Source organism: Harmonia axyridis, chromosome 5, assembly GCF_914767665.1.
Source record: "Harmonia axyridis chromosome 5, icHarAxyr1.1, whole genome shotgun sequence".
Taxonomy (NCBI): Eukaryota; Metazoa; Arthropoda; class Insecta; order Coleoptera; family Coccinellidae; genus Harmonia; species Harmonia axyridis.
Genome location: NC_059505.1, coordinates 23,149,070 through 23,170,525, shown reverse-complemented (window position 1 = coordinate 23,170,525; position 21,456 = coordinate 23,149,070). Strand labels below are relative to the sequence as shown.

At 34.2% G+C, this 21,456-nt stretch overlaps 1 protein-coding gene across 1 annotated transcript in view; it reads left to right on the top strand.

Moving 5' to 3' along the window:
* Positions 1–2,051: 2,051 nt before the first annotated feature.
* Positions 2,052–21,456, top strand: part of LOC123680277 (inositol polyphosphate 5-phosphatase OCRL) — a 48,658-nt gene continuing 29,253 nt past the window's right edge. Inside the window, exons 1-13 of the mRNA XM_045618090.1 lie at positions 2,052–2,283; positions 2,447–2,627; positions 2,831–2,965; positions 3,024–3,112; positions 6,179–6,303; positions 6,362–6,532; positions 7,419–7,581; positions 10,022–10,194; positions 12,432–12,579; positions 13,787–13,973; positions 14,794–14,996; positions 17,897–17,993; positions 21,097–21,308. Coding sequence (XP_045474046.1) covers positions 2,212–2,283; positions 2,447–2,627; positions 2,831–2,965; positions 3,024–3,112; positions 6,179–6,303; positions 6,362–6,532; positions 7,419–7,581; positions 10,022–10,194; positions 12,432–12,579; positions 13,787–13,973; positions 14,794–14,996; positions 17,897–17,993; positions 21,097–21,308 — 1,956 coding nt within the window. The 5' untranslated portion in view covers positions 2,052–2,211. The remainder of the gene's footprint in view (positions 2,284–2,446; positions 2,628–2,830; positions 2,966–3,023; positions 3,113–6,178; positions 6,304–6,361; positions 6,533–7,418; positions 7,582–10,021; positions 10,195–12,431; positions 12,580–13,786; positions 13,974–14,793; positions 14,997–17,896; positions 17,994–21,096; positions 21,309–21,456) is intronic.

Sequence of the window (21,456 nt, the reverse complement as noted above, 5' to 3'; positions counted from 1 at the left end):
CCGCACATCGAGGGCAGCGTAGCCTATCACAGCAGAGCGGAGTTACTACAGAGGAAAACTATTCCTGTGCTCTGCCTGAACGATGCCCGCATATTGAGAGTAGTGGAGCCTAGCACAGCACCAAACACCGCAGCTGTAGAGGAAAACTAATTTATGTGATCCAAATGAGCGATGCGCGCATATTGCTCAGAGATATAGTTGATTATTTCTGTGGGTTTTTGTTTAGTTTCTTACAGAAATATCCAGCCACTCAGTTGAACCTAATTTTGGATTCGGAAATAGAAAATATTTTGTGTTTATATGTATAGTTTGTCTAAAAGGCTTAAAAATTCAATATGGGAAAATGATTATTTGAGGACTCGTATTGTAAAGCATCTTATTTTCAGGAACCATTTCAATTAACAATTCCATTTTCATGAAATTTAACCGTTTCATTCAAAAAACGTGGTCACTCTGCAGAGGAAAGTATGCGCACTCCACAACCGTCGCAGGGCGGACAGAGTACTCCGTTACTACGTCGCGTAGGCTTCTGCTCTGCTCTGCGACGTCCAATATGCGCCGTTCTATTTAATTTCATTTGTTACAAAATCCTCTACTAGGCTAGGCTCTGCGATGCTGTGCTGTGCTGCCCTCAATGTGTGTCTAGCCTTAAAACATCCTCTACTAGGCTAGGCTCTGCGGTACTGTGCTGTGCTGCCCTCAATGTGCGGCTAGCCTAGTTTATCTATAGCTGCTTTCCAGCCACTATTCGGAGATCCTCGGTACAGCTCCGAATCGTACCAGTCAGTACGCATTTGTACTGTTCCAGTCATCGAGATAGAATAGATAGATAGATAATTATTCTATCTCGATGGTTCCAGTTAATAGAGCGTCGAGCCCTCGCGTTACCTTCCCATTTCTCCTGACGCACTCCCCGCGTTTGCGGGGCGTCGAGCCCTGACAGGACTGAGAGAGAAAGAAGATCGGTACTTCCGCATAAAGTACGAGACAGCTGTAGAACGCTGGTTTGTTTACGTATAATTTGACAGTTTGGTTTTGGTGCGTTCCACCAATAGGTGCTTTCCAGCCAACGTCAGGAGCTCCTCAGCACAGAATAGAGAGGTATTAATACCTCTCTAGACTACCTCGGTAGTACAGTGGACTGAGAAGTTGGCTGTGGTGCCGAAGGTACCGGGTTCGAATCCTGGCTAGGTCATGGTTGTTGTGTATGTCTGGTGGGGGTTTATGAGTTTGATATAGTATGTAAGTATGAAATGTTCGCTGTGTAGATGGCCTTAGTAGCCAAGCACATATAAAGGAAAAAAAAATACCTCTCTATTCTGTCCTCAGTACAGCTCCGAAGCGTACCGATGCGCACTTGTAGTGTTCCAGTAAACAGGACGTCGAGCCCTGGCGTTACCTTCCCCTTTCCCCTGAAGCACCCCCCGCATTTGCGGGGCTTCGAGCCCTGACAGGTGTGAGAGAGAAGACGTTTAGTTAGCATAAAGTACAAGACAGCTGGTTTGTTTACGTTGAACTTGACAGTTTCTTTTTGGCGCGTTGCACTCATAGCAAGGGCTCGACACTCTAGTGGGCCGAGCCCCGGGGTGACACACTCCTGACTGGAAAGCACTTTATGGTCGAAAGTCGAGACCTCGCGTTACCTTCCCCTTTCTTCTGAGTTCTCACGCAGCCCCCGCATTTGCGGAGTGTCGAGCGTTGGCAGGTGTGAGAGAGAAAGAAGACCGTTACTTTCTGATTTCTTAAGAGAAAGCAGAAAGTATTCAATATTTAAATTTTCAATCAATGTTCAAGCGAATGGTGCAACTGGCCAATAAAATCATGATGTACTACATACATTTTTCGATGTTCAGGATTTAACTGTAGGACCAATGACTAGAGTTTTCATTTTCATATAGATTGAAAAAATTCAAGAAACAATATTTTCACAATTTATAATACCTATTTCATAACAAGAAAAACAAAATATATTTTATTGAATTTTGACTGCTAACCACAGAATACTAAATATATGCTTCTATGAATGATCTGTGATTCTAATTGAGGTTAAACCAGAAAATTAGATATTTATTTGAAGTTTTGTTTTATCCACAGACATTCAAATCAAATCACCTTTTCTGAAATATAATATGTATATTTATTTAAGCTTGAATGAGTAAACCTGATTATTTCTAACAATTTATAATGAAACTCTGGTTGAAATGACGAATAATGTTATCAGTGCCTAGGGATGTACTTCAAATAATACAGGCTAAATTCTCTTCATTGGAAATTGTTCAAAGTGTATCCTTATAAAAATCATAATTAAAGATCGATAATCTAATGCTAATCCTGGTGTACCCTAATCCTTTTATATAATACAGTTTCAAAATTACCGAATTTAAATTATGCTGCAAATGAAGAACTTTTCATTAATTTTTATAGATTCTTCCTTATAACAGCATAGCTCCATTTGAATGTATCACTAGCACATGATTTCTGGAATGAAGATTTTCATATTCTTGCTATAGTAGTTAAAACCTCAAATTCTGCTTTGTTTTTGTTTTCTTCCAAAAAATCACAACCTGCTCATTTATCTGATCTACAAATTGAGAGTGTAATACCAATAGATGAATATTTTGACTGCTGTAAGTATATGTCATTGTTTTCTGAAATTTCAAATGAAACCAATTTTTATACTGTTTACGATTCTGTTTGTACCTTCAATTTTAAACGAAATGGAGGTAACTGAATTTGAAAATATCAAAATAATAGATGTAACATTAAACCAGATTAATAAAATGCTTTTATGATTTTGTTATGAGAAATCTACATTTGTAATCATTTTTAGTTTCAGAGCCACTACAAGATGATGAGAATCATCTTCTATTTACAGTGAAATATAGAAAGTCAAAGCTTGATTTCAAAATAAGGGTTGGTCCAGAAAGTTCAGCTTTTGCTTCAGCATTAATAAAATCAAGAGAAGGTGAGCTCAATATGAATTCAATCCATTCTAATGCCAAAAACATATTTTGCATTCTCAGGATCTCAATGTGGTGAAACCGATCATAGTTGGCTGCTCAAGTATACTGATTTGTATGATTGTTTGAATAATATGGATTTCAAATCACAAGTAAGGGTTTATGAAATTTTATGAATGTCTTTCATGTGTGTGTGTGTAGCTGCATAGATAGAGCCTATCAAAATCATGAGCACTTTCAACTATATGTTGCAATTCACTGTGTTAACTCTGTATAGCTTTTATATATTTGTCGTTGTGTTGGTATTCTCATTTCTGATTATGTCTAACCAATCACAGTCTCTTCATATCCCTTTCGAACAATTCCCGACACAGTCACAAACGTACCCTAAGGGTATGGTCTGTATATCGCTGAGAATTTCAGAGCGGTTACTACTAGTTTTCAATGTGTCAGGTAACCTGCTTCGTATTTAAGGACCGCTTGTCAATGGTCAACTAAATTTTCATTGACAGAATTTGGAGGTTTTAAATAGTTGATCTCTTTTAATTTGTAAATAACTAATATATCTCTGAAGGTTATTTGTTTCATAATTAAAATAATAGAGTTCTTAAGTGTTAGATATCATGGAAATAATTCATAAACAATAATCTGAAAATTAAAATGACAACTGCCAACCGGAGTGGGCGTGGTTACCGAACCTTACCAGAATAAAAGTACGGTTGCTCTGGTGACAGATAACTCACCGAAGTTTGAGGAAATAGTCACCGGTTTTTGAGGAATTTGACATATACGGACCAACAATTTACTAACCATATCAGGCCTGAAAGGGATATAGGTTTATTCAGTAATCTAAGAAAAAAACACTAACAATCAGTCACTATCAATTAATTTTGAATTAGGTAGGTACAAACTATTTTACTAAACTGTTTTCTGTTTGAGTGATAAGTAGTAGTATTAAGAAAGTTGTAAACTAATCGAATTCGAAAAAATTGACTGTTCAAAAAAATGTTATGTACATTTCAATCTTTCATATTGCCTGTCAAGTTTACTTTCCTTTTCATTGTTATAAATCATGTATTCCTTCTTTCATCTATCACTGGTAGTAATATTTAAATTTTTCCCAATAATGACTCAGAGCATCCCTCGTCACTCCAGTGCTAAGTTTCAGAAATCGTTCACTTACCAAGCCGCTAAGATGTGCAATACATTTCTCATTGATTATTTGCATATCTCCTAATTCCGGATGAAGCGTGTTCTGAGAGCTAGACTCCTTGAGTTATCGAGTCAGTATTCAATATGGACTCTTATTTTTATCTTTCCTGTTAATTTTTCCCTTTCACAATACTAATAATGTTGAACTACTACTCCTTATTATAATAGGTATGTTGTTTTGATTTTAGTTTCATGATACCTACTGACATGTTTTCTTTTATTTCTCTTCTCTCTGGTGTATAAAACGCTATTATAATATTTGTATGTATAGGTATAGTACTGCACAGGTTAAGTGTAAGAATAGACTAAGGCTAAACTTCGCTTGTGTTGTATTGAAAAGGGAAAAATAGAGACGTTTATTATTATTATTATCACTTTAGCCTATAATCTTAAGGTAGAAAAATCTCCTCGCCGTCGGCTTTCTTACTCCCCGCTAAGTAGCCCAGTCATATTAGGGATTTCACCTCTGAATGAAAGATAATAAGCTGGAAATTGGTATAAACCTTTGTTTTGTCGTTCTGAATGTTGTCTCAAAAGTCACAAGTGCTATCCTGTCCGCGTCTTCAGATATTGAAGGTCAAAGCTCATAAAATCGGGTTTTCGTTATTATCTCGCTTTCTATTGCTTAAATGAGATTTGCACTCATTATAAAAGTTGTAGAGCATAAAATTCTCTACAACTTTTGTTCGAACTTTTTTTTCATACGATCAACCGTTTTTGCGGTAGACTGCGAAGAGTGCGCCGCGTACAGTCATATATATGGCCTAATGCAAGGTCAAGCGTGAGTTACGATTATCAGTAAGTTGTATAAAGTTAATTATTGATAAAAAAATTTCTTGCCTGCTTGGCACAATCATTATACATTTTCAGTAAATTATTAACTTTATACAACGTACTGATAACCGTAACTCACGCTTCACGTTGCATTAGGCCATATATTTTATATTAAAAAAATTTAAAAATTTAAAAAAATGAGTAGCACTCTTCGAGGTTTACAGCAAAAACGGTTGATCGTAAAAAAAAAGTTCAAACAAAAGTTGTAGAGAATTGTATGCTCTAAAACTTTTATAATGAGTGCAAATCTCATTTATGCAATAGAAAGCGAGATATTCGCGAAAAACCGATTTTATGATCTTTGACCTTCAATATCTTAAGACGCAGACACGAAAGCACTTATGACTTTTGAGGCAAAATTCAGAACGACAAAACAAAGGTTCATACCAATTTTCAGCTTATTATCTTTCATTCCGAGGTTTACCCCTTCTTTTACTTAATATGACTGGGCTACTGTCCCGCACTCTTGGCTTATCGACGTCCTTGAAATGTATAAGATAGAACGGCGGGTGATTGATATACTTCACCACATAGCGAACAACCTTGACAGCGAGTGACGGACCAAACTCCTACGATACACAGGTAATGAATATCAGAAGAGGCATCTTCCAGGGGGATGACCTGAGCCGACCCTGATTCTGCCTGACTCATATCGTCTTCAGTGAGAAATAGATCTGCATACGGACGTATCCGTCTTGTTCGAACAAGACTATCGCACCTCTTCTTCATGGACGTTTTGAAACTTTACGCGAAGGGGCGAGCATAACAGTAGGGGGAGTTGGAACTGGTCAGGAAGTTCAGTGAAGACATAGGCATGACATTGGGGTTGGAAAAGTGTGCAGCGATCATAGTGAAGAGAGGAAAATGGCGGAGGGGGAGAACATGAAAAACTAAGGGGCGGAAATGAAATAAATAAGTATTTCGCGATACAACAGACATATGAAATTAAACAACAAGGAATTCGCAAAGTATAAATGTATAAAATATATACATACATAAAGTAAAATAATTATAAAATATATAATTATATGTTTTGTCATACATGTAAAATGCCTTGTCTGTAAATTATAGATTAATACATCATACAGATATATATTTAAAAATTTTGCATCGAATTCCTTTTAACCAGCTCATAACTTGTCATGTGTGCTATAGTTTTTGTACAATTTCAGTCTCCTGATATATCGTTTATAAGACAGAAAATGGCCCAGAATCAGAATGCTGTAAATAGAGAATCGATGCTCAAGTATCAACTAAAATTAAAAGAACCTGAGTATACTCAATATCAGGAGTTCAGGTGAGTTCAAAGAGAAAAGATTAGAGAATTTTATTCCATAAAATATGTTTTACTGTAGAATCTTCATTGGAACTTGGAATGTGAATGGTCAATTACCTTCAGTTTCATTAAAGCCATGGCTCAGCTGTGATGATGATCCACCTGACTTGTATGCAGTTGGTTTTCAAGAAATAGATTTAAGTAAAGAAGCATTTTTGTTCAACGACACTCCAAGAGAAGCGGAGTGGGAGTGAGTAATATGATTTTATTGAATGAATTATGCCACAATTAAATAGTTTCTAGATCCCACTTGCATATTGTTCAAATTCAATAAATTTAATTATAGTTTTGATAGTTGTCTTCTGAAACAGGGTTGATTTTAGTTAAACGCCTGAAGCTATCGCTTTGCGACCTTCATGTTTTTTCATGCAAATTCAATGAAATTGCTATTCCTGTTAAGAAAATTCTATCATTACATTTGAAATTTCGGAGAAAAATGAACAAAACAATGAACTTCTGACTTAGTGCCCCCTATCGGAAGCAGCTAAAACAAATTTATCATGAGTATATTTTTTCCTCAATCAACAAAATGTTATCTCTCAAATGAGATCTAATTTGCTCAAAAATGTTGAGCCAAACTGAAGTTACAGACATTTCAATCAGTCAGATTTCTCCCTTTCCCCTACCCTTATTTGATGTCGTAAAATCGAAAATGATAATTTAAAAAGATACATAATTTTCCAAGGATTACAGTGATGATATTTTTTTATCAACTCGATATGAAACATTTTCGAGTAAAATTCATATTTCTACTCGACAATAGCTATTACGCCCCCTACTGGTGGAGGTATGAACTTCAAAACAATTTCCTGTGTGTTTTCTTGTACACTTTGGTGTTAAAAAATTTTACCGCAAGTCTTTACGATGAGTGGATCCTGAGATATAGCCGCTTACCTCGCTTATTTGCCCACCCTGTACATAGTTTGGATATGCGTTAAAAAACGATTCCTTAACAATGTTGTCAACTTTAGAAACTTGAGATCCTCCAAATCGTTTTTTATCCTAGATGTCCTATAAAAAATTAATGACTAGAAATAAACAAGTAGGTAAATTTTCAATTAACAAACTGATTTTAGAAAAATGGTTTATGATGGTGTTCACTCCAAGGCTAAATATCGAACTGTAGCGCTTACTAGACTAGTGGGCATTCAATTGATAGTACTTATCAATGTGAAGCATTACCAATTTATCAGGAATATTTCAGTAGATACTGTAGGAACTGGACTGTTAGGAAAAATGGTAAGTAACCGACCATAAATGGTATCCTCACTCTACTTGAATATTTTACTCAAACCTATCTTGTTAGAACATGGAAGATCGCATTACCAATTTTTGATGTTCCATTTGTTATATTTCATTCATTGATAATATTGTTAATCAACAATTGGTTGTTATCATAGATATTAATTTCTCAAATGTTAATCAATACACAAAGAAAAAATAAATATGGAATTAACAGTTTTCAAGATAAGTTCTCAGGTTTTTATTGAAAGAGTGATATATGTTAGATAATCTAATTGTCTCAGGAAGTTCATTGTAAAGTTGATATCTTGTGTTGCTTCGTCTTCTTCTGCCATAGTTTGAACGGATGTTTTTATTCAAAGTGAATCTGTCCCTATGTCTTGTTGCATAGTCACGAGAAAACTTTTCAAAGCAGACCTTAGTTTTCAGTAAATTATATTATTGTTATTATTATTTATGTTGAACACTAACGCACACAGTTCCTGTTTCATACGTTTTTTAATTGGAAGGATTGGGTATCGTTCATAAAGCAAATATGTGCTTGTTTCATATTTGAGATTAAAAACAGTTTTTACTGCTCTGTTCTGTAACCTCTGAAGCCGATATATATATGAAACTGCGTGGTATTTCCCCACATTGCCAGTAGATATGTTAAGATACTGTTAATATGTTTGTTCTTCACATTACTTGTACAGTGCATCCCATTTTGGGTGAGACAGCCAGGTTTCTCTCTTGTTATTTAAGATAGAGCCTCGCGGTTTTCACGTTCCTGTCCTACTTTTTCGTGAAACTCAAGTTGGTCTAATCAGATTTTGCATAACTGTTTCCGTTCAAAAGATACAGGGTGATTTTGGAAATTGATACTTTTCGGACTCCTCCTTCATCTCCGAAATTATTAGAAATAATGCTGAGCTGAAAACTACGTCTGAATCAGAATTCTGCGTAGAATCCAGTGGCGTACTCAATATTTTTTTCGGGGTATGGTTTTGAAGATTCCACACAAACTTATGTTTTTTTTAATAGAACACCATGTGTATCATTACTTCGTTGAATTCGTTATTTTTTCCCTTCAAAATGATATATGATACTATGTAGGTAGGATGTTCAGAAATGTTAAAAAAAACACTAAAACGTCAAAAAATGATGATTTCTTGTAAATGGGCCATAAATTTTCTGTTTCAATAAGAGGATTATTACTTTCGATTTTTAAAAGAAGTAGGTCATTGATGACACAAACATCCTTGTTGTTATTATGGCTCCTATGCATTTGGGAGCATTGTTTTATCAAGTAGGCATTGGAGGGAAAAAACCAATCTGATCTAGCTGTCATCGCTATAAATTATTGTTATCATTATTGATTCTTCTTTTCTATGGGAAATCCATTGCCCATTACCAAAGAATCATCATTATTTGATGTTTTAGTGTTTTTTTAACATTTCTGAACATCCTACCTACATAGTGTCATATATCATTTTGAAGGGAAAAAAATAACGAATTCAACGAAGTAATGATACACATGGTGTTCCATTAAAAAAAACATAAGTTTGTGTGGAATCTTCAAAACCATACCCCGAAAAAAATATTGAGTACGCCACTGGATTCTACGCAGAATTCTGATTCAGACGTAGTTTTCAGCTCAGCATTATTTCTAATAATTTCGGAGATGAAGGAGGAGTCCGAAAAGTATCAATTTCCAAAATCACCCTGTATCTTTTGAACGGAAACAGTTATGCAAAATCTGATTAGACCAACTTGAGTTTCACGAAAAAGTAGGACAGGAACGTGAAAACCGCAAGGCTCTATCTTAAATAACAAGCGAGAAACCTGGCTGTCTCACCCAAAATGGGATGCACTGTACAACAGTTGCTCACTCTTTTCATACAGTTTATTAATCCAGGCAGTTTTCCCAAAAATCATGACAGTTTGAAGATCATGTACACTATTTAAGTCTCATTCACTACTAGTTTGTTCCGACACAGCCATTGGTAAAATTCAAATAAATTTGTGTTGATTTTCATCTGTTGGCTTTTGAGGTTATTTTCATGAAATACCAAAACCGTATCATCAGCAAACTTATAGTTCTCCGCACTCAGTTCGATTTTACCAAGACTTTCCACATATAATAAATAGAGCAACGGTCTAAGAACCGATCCTTGAGGTAAGCCGCATATGACTCTTTGCCTCGGACTTTTTGTTTTATTCACAAATACATATTGCTGTCGGTTCTGTAAGAAGGAATGGAGAAGGTTCCAAGCAGCATGTGAATACCCATATTATGTAGTTTCTTGAGGAATATCTGGTGATCCACTGTGTCAAACGCCATTCTCAGGCCAATGAAAACTGTCGTTCTTCTCCAAGTGTAATATATTAAACTTAACATTTACTTCCTCAATCTGTATTCTTAGTTTCCTTTGCAAGTGATGTTATATGGTTCTAGGGTAACAAAGGAGGTGTAGCTGTTAGATTAGAACTCCACAATACCTCTCTGTGTTTCGTAAATTCGCATTTGGCTGCACATGTTGAAGAGTTCGAAAGGCGGAATCAAGATTATAAGGACATCAACGCCAGAATTTATTTCAAGAGATTTCCTTCTGCAATTAAAAACCATGAGTATGTATGTAGTTTCTCAAACTTTATGTATTTTGATCTATCATATTAAGCAAAGCCATTATTTCAATGTATGTACATACTGTTTTCTTTATGTTTGCTCTAGAGAATGCAAAGAGAAAAGATGCTATAAATTCACTAGTTTCATCACTATAAAAACAATTTGTTTTAGGCAAACTTAAACTGTATTGATCAAGATACATTATTCAAGAGTTCAGTAGTGCTCTTCCTATATTATTATACCTGTCTGTGCGTTTGTTCCAGAAGAATAGTCGGCAATTATTTTGGCTAATGTCTGTAATTTTTCAATTTTGGCTAAGGGGAATCTCAAACAATTAAGTTCGATACATTGATGATGAAATCAAATCAAAACACATTTCTTGCAGATGTAAAAAGGGGTGTCAGAAAGCTGGGTTGAAAAGAAGATTGCGCTGAATTTCTAAATTTGGAATTCCATGTGAATTAAGCCTACAAGAGACACCAAGATAAAAAAAACCCGCTGCGTACTCTACCTAGAGTTTCATGTTATGTAACCCAATCAACGTTTTTTCATTGGGGTAACTTATACCTTATAACTCATGTGTAAACGTGACTTCAATTTTTCATTAGGTCTTGGTATTTAAGTCAGCTTGTAAGCCATTTCAAAGCAATTTCAGCTCTTTCGCATATACAGTTTGGAAAATGCATTTGAATTTTTTGTTGTCCTTCAATTCGAAAAACAAATTTGAAAATAACCTTTTTTTGATAGTCTCTTCTCTACAATTGTATGTATGCACATTCTCCTTTTTTTCTTTTCTTTTATCCATTTCCATAGTAAATATGTAGTCAGCAATTTTGTTAAGTTTAGCATTTTTCCCAATAATTTGAAATGAGAGTTGATATAACCCATTTATAAAAAAGGAGATGATACTTCTTTTGGAAGTTATAGACCTATCAGTATACTGTCCTGTTTTTCCAAAATATTAGAGCATGTAATGTGTGAAAGACTGTTGATATTCATGAAAGAGTGAGTACAATCTATTTAATGACTGTCAACATGGCTACTTGCAGGGTCGATCTGTTCAGACTGCATTATATCAGTTTTCAGAAAGGGTTATGGGACTGCTGTAGGATGATGAACTTGTGGTGGATTTGATATGGCGAGTGTTTATGACTGTTTGTTCAGACCTTATCTTAATAAAACTCGAAAAACTGGGTATTAGAGTGCAAAAGACTGGATAGCTTCATATCTTATTATTTTAATTATAATGTGACCATTTTAATGATTTAATGTTCCATCATCAATAGTGAAACATAATAACCAACCTACTGTTTTAAACCTATTTTGAGAACTGACAACAGACTTACTTCCTACTCATGTCTCACTTCGTTAAAGAGTCAGCACGTCGACTCGTCGGAATTGGCCTGTGTGTTGGCTCTATGGAGCCGTTCAAGCCGACCCGGCTCATCATTCTACCGCTGGGCGCTGACTGCTGAGGGTATCAGTACCCTTATACTAGTCACTCCACATTGTCATTGAAAGAGAACACTCGTTTATTCGATATCGTATCCCGTTGATGTTTTGAAAGTTGCACTGTTCCGCTATCACTATGAGTGTTCTCTGGAATAACGTTGAATATTCTATCTTTCCAAATGTATCTTTCAAACGTGTATAGTACGAGTAGCGCACTAACTAACCTGTTTCAATAGTCTGATAATCAAATTGGTTATGAGTATTTAAATGTGATACTTGAAACTTCTCGGAAGTATACAAAACCGAAAATTTTCAGAAACGGTGGACCATTGATAATTATCCATGGTTACATACAATAAAAATTGACATAGGCAGGAACAGATAACCAAGAGGAAAACACATCATGATGTCAGTTTTTATTGTATAATAATTGTGTTCAGAGATTTAGTGTGTAATATTCCGAACTTTTCTATATAAAGTATTTTTTTATTGTATTAAGTGCAATTATATTTCATGGATTCAAATTTAAATAAATAAAAAATAAACGGCGTCTACTGAATTCTAAACAATAAATGATGAACTATATGAATTGAATTCAAGTTTCAGATTCTTCTGCTGAGATTCTATTTTATATTAAACACTCAAACATTTTCGCAATTGAATGATGAACCATTATTATCAATTCGAATGCGCCCACGTAGGGGTGTAAGGTGAAGGGGGCGGTCTCACTATATTTGTACCCTATATCTCATTATATTAATGGTTATTAATCATTCATTATTTTTAGCCAAGTTTTTTGGTTGGGAGATTTGAATTACCGAATTACGGAATTAACCACATCACAAGTCAAAACTCTTTTATTGAGAAATGAAATGGCAACATTACTCAAAGCAGACCAATTGAATCAGCAGAAGGAAAGAGGAAATGTACTATTAGTAAGTAAATCATTGTTTGATATCATAAAATATGTTATGTTTGTTGTTTCTTCTATTTTATTTATTCGATACTTTGAGCAATACATGGTAGTTTTTTGGTGAACATATGTCAAAATTCAGTAGGTGATTGCTTGATACAAATTAAGAACTGTTATTCTTATAATTTTTTTTTGAATTTGTCTCCCTTTAAAAGTTACAGCTACTAATTTTTCCCAAGAATAATTCTTATGTCTCAATTTTTTTTATCATGTTCAGTTGGATGGTCACAAAGTTCTGCACCTCTGTTGAAAATTAAGGTTTCATATTTTTGAGCGGTCGTTCCTGAATAAATCCGACTAGGTTGTAAGTTTGTTTGCATATGTGAAATTACACCACATGTATATACACTGTTTTGAGGTCTCCAAGAGCGCAACAGGCGCATGAATAAATAAAAGCCTAAAAGTTTTGATGTCCAAGTAAGTGCTTATCTTGATTTTTATTATTTATTTTGTCGATTGTGTTGACAATCTCCTCCATATTTCCAATCAAGAAAACCAAATTGTCATTACAATTCTATAAATGCAGAAAATTCTTTCTTATCTTTGAAGGACTCTAACTTCGGAAGAAATTCAAATTCGAAAAATATTATGGATACAATAGACATTTCTTTCAATCAAGGAATCACCTCCTTCCTGAATTTTTGACATATCTTTACCCAAGATTTTATATGTAATGTTTTCGAATTTTTTGGGTCAAAAATTATCAAGCCTCTGTGAATTGTTTATATCTGTAGATATTTCTTCACAGGATAAACTATATTATTTTATTATTATAATTAATAAATCTGGATTTGGAAATGAGTTATTTATACCAACCTCTTCAAAAGAAAATCATATTTTTGTTCATTCATATGTAGTGAGCGCTCCCTGCAGAGCATACTGAATTTGTTTAAAAATTCAGATTTTCCAGGCAACTTGAGAATTTATGAACTGATACTGCATTAATTTCCATTTCAATGTACGCAACATCATTTATGATAAACAGAATAATATGCTTCAATAGGTAGGAAAGTTTTTTCCTCTGCTATCAACCGTATTGATGAACTTGAAATTTGGGGGACTCATCTCTCCATCTCTTTACACAAAGTAATAATTTCGCTGTTGACACAAAATTCCATTGTGCATTTTATTGTTCAAATTAAGAAATAATAATTGAAATTCCATTCCAGGATTATAATGAGGGAGATATCACATTCCCCCCTACATATAAATATGATTTGAATTCAGATACTTTTGATACAAGTGAGAAAGCTAGACCACCTGCTTGGACTGATAGGATTTTGTACCGAGGGAGAGGTATCTATCAGATGTCATATAGAAGTCACATGGATCTCCGGATAAGTGATCACAAACCTGGTAAGACCTTTAAAAATCTAATTCTCGAAGTCAAGATAAATTATTGTGAATTGCTATTTTTATTTTGTCTTGGCAGTGTGCCAGTGTTAGTCTACTAACTAATTGGGTTGACCCAGTCTTTACTTGGTTTGAAACTGTTCAAATTGAATTTCCACGTTTTATTATATAATTAACAATTGTTTCGCTACTTCAGATTATATTCCTGTAATAAACGTTTACAGAAAGATACTTAAAAGCGGCAAGTAAACCTTAACCTTAAATTTTATTGTGTCTATTAGTAGAGCACTAATAAAGACTAATTGTAATATAATGAATTATTGTTGCTATGAAGGAAACTCTTTGGGTGTTCATACATTTTTATTTGATTGTTCAGGAACATGGAACAGAAAGCATGGTCTCCCAAGGGAAACCATTATTTTTTGTAAAGTGGGCGTTCATTTTTCAGCTTTCAAGAAAGCATCAATTGAGTTTTCAGTCTTACATAGTTTTTACACCATTCTCTTCCAAAACAACTCAGGGATTTTCTAAAAACTCTAAAAAACTATATAGCTTAGTAACCATCCACTTTTTACCCCTATTTGACTAGAGTTAATTTGCAAATGATCTCAAGTATGCGCCATTCAAAGGATTGTGTCAAATTTCCAAACACCCACTATAATTAGTAGAAATAGAATAACATCAATTTAAGTTTGTGCTATTTTGTACTATTATCTATAAATTATATTCTATTTTCTTAATATTACTAGTTCAAGCCAATTTTACTGTAACATTGGTAACATTGATGAATTGGATGAAAATTTTACAACTGAAAACATTTCAGTGAGTGCAATTTTCAAATCTGAGATAAGTGTCATAGATCAAGCCAAATTTAGAAAAGTTCATGAAGAATTGTTGAAACGGATGGACAAATTGGAAAATGAGTTTCTACCTCAAGTCACAGTAGATCAAACTGAAGTCAAGTTTGATTTGGTTAAATTTAGGGAACCACAGTACAGGGATATAATTATAGCAAATACTGGCCAGGTGAGTAGCAATATGTATTAGAATATAAATAATATAATGAAATGCATTTATTATTATTTTGTATCTGTTTAGTACTTGGTTTTGAGAAGGTCCAATCACATACTGTGGTTATATGCAGATGTTATTATGTCCTTCTTGTAATATTGCTAACTAGTTACTGGAAAAAAGTTGATTCTTATATGCAGGTTCTTAAAATAATTCGCTGAATATCAAATTTACATTCTGTGAATAGAATAAAATATTTATTGGCACACGAAACTTCTTATCTTGTAGTAAATTTAATGCCATTTCCAGATTTGTTGTCATATTTGATGTTATTACAAGGATAACTATTAGTGTCAAGGCTTTGGATAGTTTTTAGAAGAAGGTTTTTTCGAAAATTTGATTTTAAAGATCAAATGATTCTTTGATATATCGTTTGTAATGCCCTAGTATAATAAATAAATAAATAGTCGTGTTAGGAGGTAAAAATGTAAGGGTTATGCTTCTTAGATCAGTAATTCGTGGATGAGCAAGATAGTTGTCAAACCAAGAGAATGATTATCTTGTTCTTTCTTGAAATCTCAGTATTCCATGCTCGTACCCATTTATTGAAAATATCAACAGTAATCCAAGCCCTTTGATTGCTTTCATAATCTACTGGTAAATATTGTACATTTTTGAAAAATCTGCGATGTTCTCACTTTCCAATAAAAAGGAGTTTTTCTTTACTCTATCACTCATATTGGTTTAAAGATATATCTAGAGTCAATTTATTGAAATTGAATTGAATTTATCTTCATTTGGAAATTGTGAACACAAATTGGGCCAAACTTTTTCCAACCAATCCTTCACATCAGTCTGTTGTACTGACAATTTATTGGTGGTTGGATTGAATCGGGTTTATATTAGAGGTTGACGAGTTAGTGCGTAAATTAAACTACGACACGTCGTTATAACCGGACGATTCATCAATTCTATCTTCAAAATAGATCGCTATAAGAGGTTGGTCGCTAAAACCGAAATCATAATAACCGCATGTGATTGTATAGACATTTCTATGAAACCAAACTTGAATCAGCAATCACGTCTCTAAAAGCGGTTGGTCGTTTATACGGATTCGTTATTTTCGGATTCTACTGTATAGTGAGAGAGAATAATGACGCAAAATTGGTTGTCACACAGCTGTATGAGTTGCTATGTGATATACAGTATTGGCAACGATAAGTATTGATATTGTAGATATCCAATGCCAGGAATAGAGATGAAATCCTATTAGAATAAAGATAGAATGATGCGGTCATTTGAATTTTGAACAATATCCTTTCCAATATCGCTTTGAGGGAAGGGAAGTACAAGTAAAAGTATTCGGTCTAGATTATCTGAATTCTGAGTTAGTATTTTGTAGGAAACGAAAGTGATGTATCTTCATATTTTTATTTCTCCCCAAAAAAACAGTGCATATGTAAATTTTTAGGATATTGCATGCTTATTGTTACGGTCAAATATAAAGTTATAAATTTGAGAATCACTTACGAAATTTCAACTGTATGATATAGGATTAGATTTTTTATTTGCATTATATTTTTAAGGAGATAGAAATGTTAAATGAATTTTTTTTCTAAATTTCAGTAGCACCTCCTAGTGAGTCAGTTCATTGAATTGTTACTCGTTAGTTTCTTGTGTTTATCAGTACTTAGTATTTTTTGCATGTGAAATACACGTGAAACAATCTCCATCATAAACTGGGTAAACATATAATTTTTGCCTCATGACATATACCTCGTTTTCGAATCATAAACGGCATATAGGGTTTTCAACGTCATTTCTGAACAATACTCTATTGAGTGTGGTCAGTTCTATATAACCTTCGAAGTTAAAATTTTTGATCAAATCATGGTATTTTTGAATGATCAATTCAGAAAAGGTGAGGAACAATTTTCTAAGAATTTCTGTGAAAAAATTTTCCCATAAATCGAAGACATGTCTAGGTACAGTGAAAAAAAAAATTTCACCCGAAATTGTTGAAATGTATGAAAATTATGTTGAAAAATATGAAACGGTTCCTTTATTACAGCCATTAATATAATTGGATTAGTTCAAATTTACATTCCACAGCACAGGTGATAATAATAAAGTTTTTTTCGGTTAAATAAACAAGATAGTACCTCAAGGTCGAGGGTTCGATTCCTAACAGAGATTCATTGACATAACAGTAAACATTTTTTTCGTGATAACTTTATATTACCATCTGGCATGTTTCGATAGCCCAATTCCAAAATTTTCTTACAATCATGTCAAGAGGACCGAAGGAGAAATTTGGATTGCTTTGATGAAGGGACCGTTTAATATTTTTCGATTCTGTTTTCATATTTGTATCATTTATGAAAAAAACGATAATAGTGAAACATTTCAACAATTTCGAGTGGAATATTTTTTTCGCTGTAAACATGTAAAAAAAATTTTCTTCGATTTATGAACAAATTTTTTCACAGAAAATTGAGTTCATTCAGAAAATGAAATTCAATTTGGAAACCAAAACAAAAATCACGAACATTGCAGGTTTTCCCGTTTTTCTGAATTGAGTACTCGAAAATACTCTGATGTTACCAGAAACCGTAACTTCAAAGGTAACTTCAACTAAATATTTCTCGGAGATTAGTTGAACATTCTGGTTCTCGCTTATGCTTCGAAAATGAGGTATACATAAGGCAAAAATGATTTTTCTGGCGTCATCTATGCGACTATACACGTTTGTCTAGTTTATGATGAAACACCCTGTATATACTAAATTGTTTATATTACTGAAGTCTTTCCCCTTTTCATGCAATCCACAGTCGTTTATTCGGTTTGAAAATAATGTCAGCAGACGTTATTGAAGTTGAGGTTATCAACACTTATGCAGCCTTTTTCATTTTTAGGTACCTGCAGAATTTGAATTCATTAAAAAATTAGATGAACAAAACTATTGTAAAGAATGGTTACGAATAACACCTTATTGTGGAACTGTTAATCCAGGTAAATTATTAGAGTATCTGATTTAGAATATTTCCTTTCAAATTGAATTAGTATTCATTTCTTCATAATACCAACCATTTGCTGTTGGGTAATAATTAACAGTGGTGTGCCTAAAGTAGAATTGGATAAAGTAATGAAGCCTAAACGGAACCCTATTCACCGGGCCGGAGCCATTTTGTGACTTCCCAGCTAGTCATCAAGCGATGGCCGTTAAAGAATGGGAACAAAGGAAAAGCTTGCGTTCTGGCGGACGATCAAAGGTCAAAGACAGGCCAAGTCATCTCCTACTCAGAGAGCTGGACTAAAAAAATTCTCACACTCAATAAGCAGGAACTTATGAAACTGACGATACCTGTGAGGTATCATCTGAAAAACATGGGAAAAACGTCCGAGGCTACATGTCGCTTCAGTCAAGAAGCCACTGAGATAGGCAAACATTTGCTATGCGAATGTGAATGTGTTCACCGGAAAAGACTACTGAGAGGTCTAAAAGAGACCTTCGAAAGGTGGGATAGATAGCAAACACTGAAATTGACTTAGGTTGTTACGAAATTCAGCTGCAAACTTATAGCTATAAATTCATTGATGTTAGCAAAAATTTGGTTTTTTAATTAATATGTTCTTTTTGTTATCATTATATATACAGGGTGAAGAACCGGGATGGCCTTTTAGACGTTTATGGAAAACTAATCATAATTTTGAGCTGAAAATTTGCATATTGGAGTTTGAGACAATGATCTTTGTCCCTAAAATATTTTTTACCCAAGGTAAATCTAATACCTGATCAAATAATATACTGGGTGTGCCATTTGAAATAAGGAAGTACTAGTCTGTTTTCGGTGTAAAGATTAATGTCTCAAACCCCATTATGCAAATTTTGAGCTCAAAATTATGATTCGTTTTCCATAAACCCCATAGGTCATCACCCTGTATTATAGGTGTTCTATACTAACATGAAGATTGAGAAATTTATGACATGGGCGATAGCAGGTCCTTTTTGAAGTGTTTCGCCTCAATATTGCCCCATCAGTAAGATAATTCTAGAGGTTTATGCGGTGATGAGCCTGAAGCAAACCAATTTGATTATTGCTCTTGAGGACTGGAATGAATATCATTTGTCTTGCGTCTCTTTAATCAAATTTGTATCCTGTTCGCTGATTTTTTTGTCATTTGGTATTTTAGTTGTATCCTACAATATGTGTACGGATCGCGAACGTTGGCACAGTTCCTTTAACATGTGTTCGAAAAAACAACACGCGCCAGTCAACTCTCGCTCCTACGTTGGGGTCGATGCTATTTTCTAGATCCACACGTTGGACGAAAGAATGTCTTTGGGGTTTACGTTGAAGCAAACGTGTGGAACCGGGGTGAATTTTCTGTCAAAAATTTTGAATATAACTTCTTCTTTATATGTTCCTGAAATAATATGACTTTCGAGGGTTTTATGCTCAGGATCAGTTCGATATTAGTCTATTTAACTTCATACAAGCTGCTCTTTATAAAAGTCTAGCCGAATATTTCCGTAATTATGAGTTCATCGGATAAATGCCGAGTTAAGTCAATTTTTATTTTTAAAGGGACCTCTTGTGATAAGTAATTTCGTGGGTGCGATATCATACCCTAAGTAGGGTATATGAAAATGGGTTTTCTATACAAGAATCATTTTCTAGAATTTTCACGAAATGTGGTTAAGATGAAATCTTGGAATATATTCTCAGAATTAAAGGATATGAACCACTTCGCTATATTCATTCACGTATTTTTTAAACCTTCATTTAGAGATAAATATTTGCTCTGAGGATTTTGTACTGCAGTGATTGTTGTGAAAGTGCATCACGGCTGACTTACTGGACTAGGGCAAGATTATAGTGTTAGTATGTTTTGAAATATATCCTGAGATGTTCACCAAAGACATTTTTACTATTTGATCAATAGGTAATTTGAACAACTTATTGATTGAAATTGTTCAAAATCTCTACCACCTAATGCCAATCATCCGTCACTCCCGACGATATTCTTCAACGAAATAAACGCAAGCAATGGATGATCGTACATCCACGAATTTTCAATCACAAAAAATTTTCCTACAAATAAAATTTGACCTGCGATTTCCAGACAAACTCATAGTTTCGAATATATTCGGACTGTTTTATATAGCACACCATTATAATTATGGATCATAGCATAGATGTAAGAAACAATCGATTAGAGTACACGGGTGAGAGGTGGTCGTGTTCTGCGTGTCCATCAGGTGATAGACCTCTTCGCAACAACTCCCAGATCAGCGCGAGATTAGTCAATCTAATAGCGTATTCGACTGGCTGCACCAGTGCGAATTTTTTCAGTGCTAAATGACATAATTAGCTCGAATTAATTCGAACTGGTGCAGCCAGTCGAATACGCGATGATGCACCATCAGATGGGGATACAGTACCTGATGAAAGTGAAACATTTTGATCTACTGATGCGCAATATTATTGAACACTTCTCGAGTTGCTCCGAGGCTATCGCTTTACACTTTAAGACGCATGAAACCAACATTTATAAATAAGTAATGAAATTCTGCATAATTTTTACATCGAACCCATTTAACTCATCGGTTTCCTAGAAAAACAAGAATTATTTTGAAATCGCCTAGAAAAAAAAAAGATATTTTGTCGAATATTTTTTTAAATATAACAGATACGCTTCAGGTGTCAGAATGAATTGAAAAACATTTAATAAGCTTTCAAACGCCAACATACACCAGGAAGTAGACTTTATGGTTGCGATGTAATTTACAAAAAAAAAACCGTCATCGGTCATGTTTATGACGTTACTGATTTCCCCTACACCATTTAGAAACATTACAACAAGCAGTTTCGTGATCTACATAATGCCCTGAACACATCCATACCTGTTGTAGGTATACAGAAAAGATATCGACGAGATTCGGTTTAGAGAAGTAATTTTCTCAGGTGGCCGGTCTACTACAATCATGTTTGATATAATTCATGCCATCTTTTTCCATGAAGACACCTTAGGCGATTTCACGCGGCTTCAGTTCTTGTGCCAAGCCTTCTCCATGTATACTAACATAAAAATAATTTCCTTCTTTATTCAGGTGAGAGAGTTGATGTACGCTTAGAGGTTAATTTAGACACTGATCTGAGAGAACTCGAGGATATTTTGGTTTTGCATTTAAATGGTGGTAAAGATATGTTCATAATAGTTAGTGGAACCGGCCAAAAGTCCTCTTTCACCACTACTTTGTCCGCTCTATGTAGGACACCTATTCCAATTATGTATTTAACTGATGAACAATGGGTAAAAATAGTAAGTATATTCAAAACATTAAATTTTTTTTTTCAAGCATCACCTTTAATTAAATTGATTTAGGTTGACTCAATTTACCTGCATGTTGATAACTAAAGAACCAAAGAATATTTGTAACACAACACTTCATTGTTTCCTCACTAGAAAA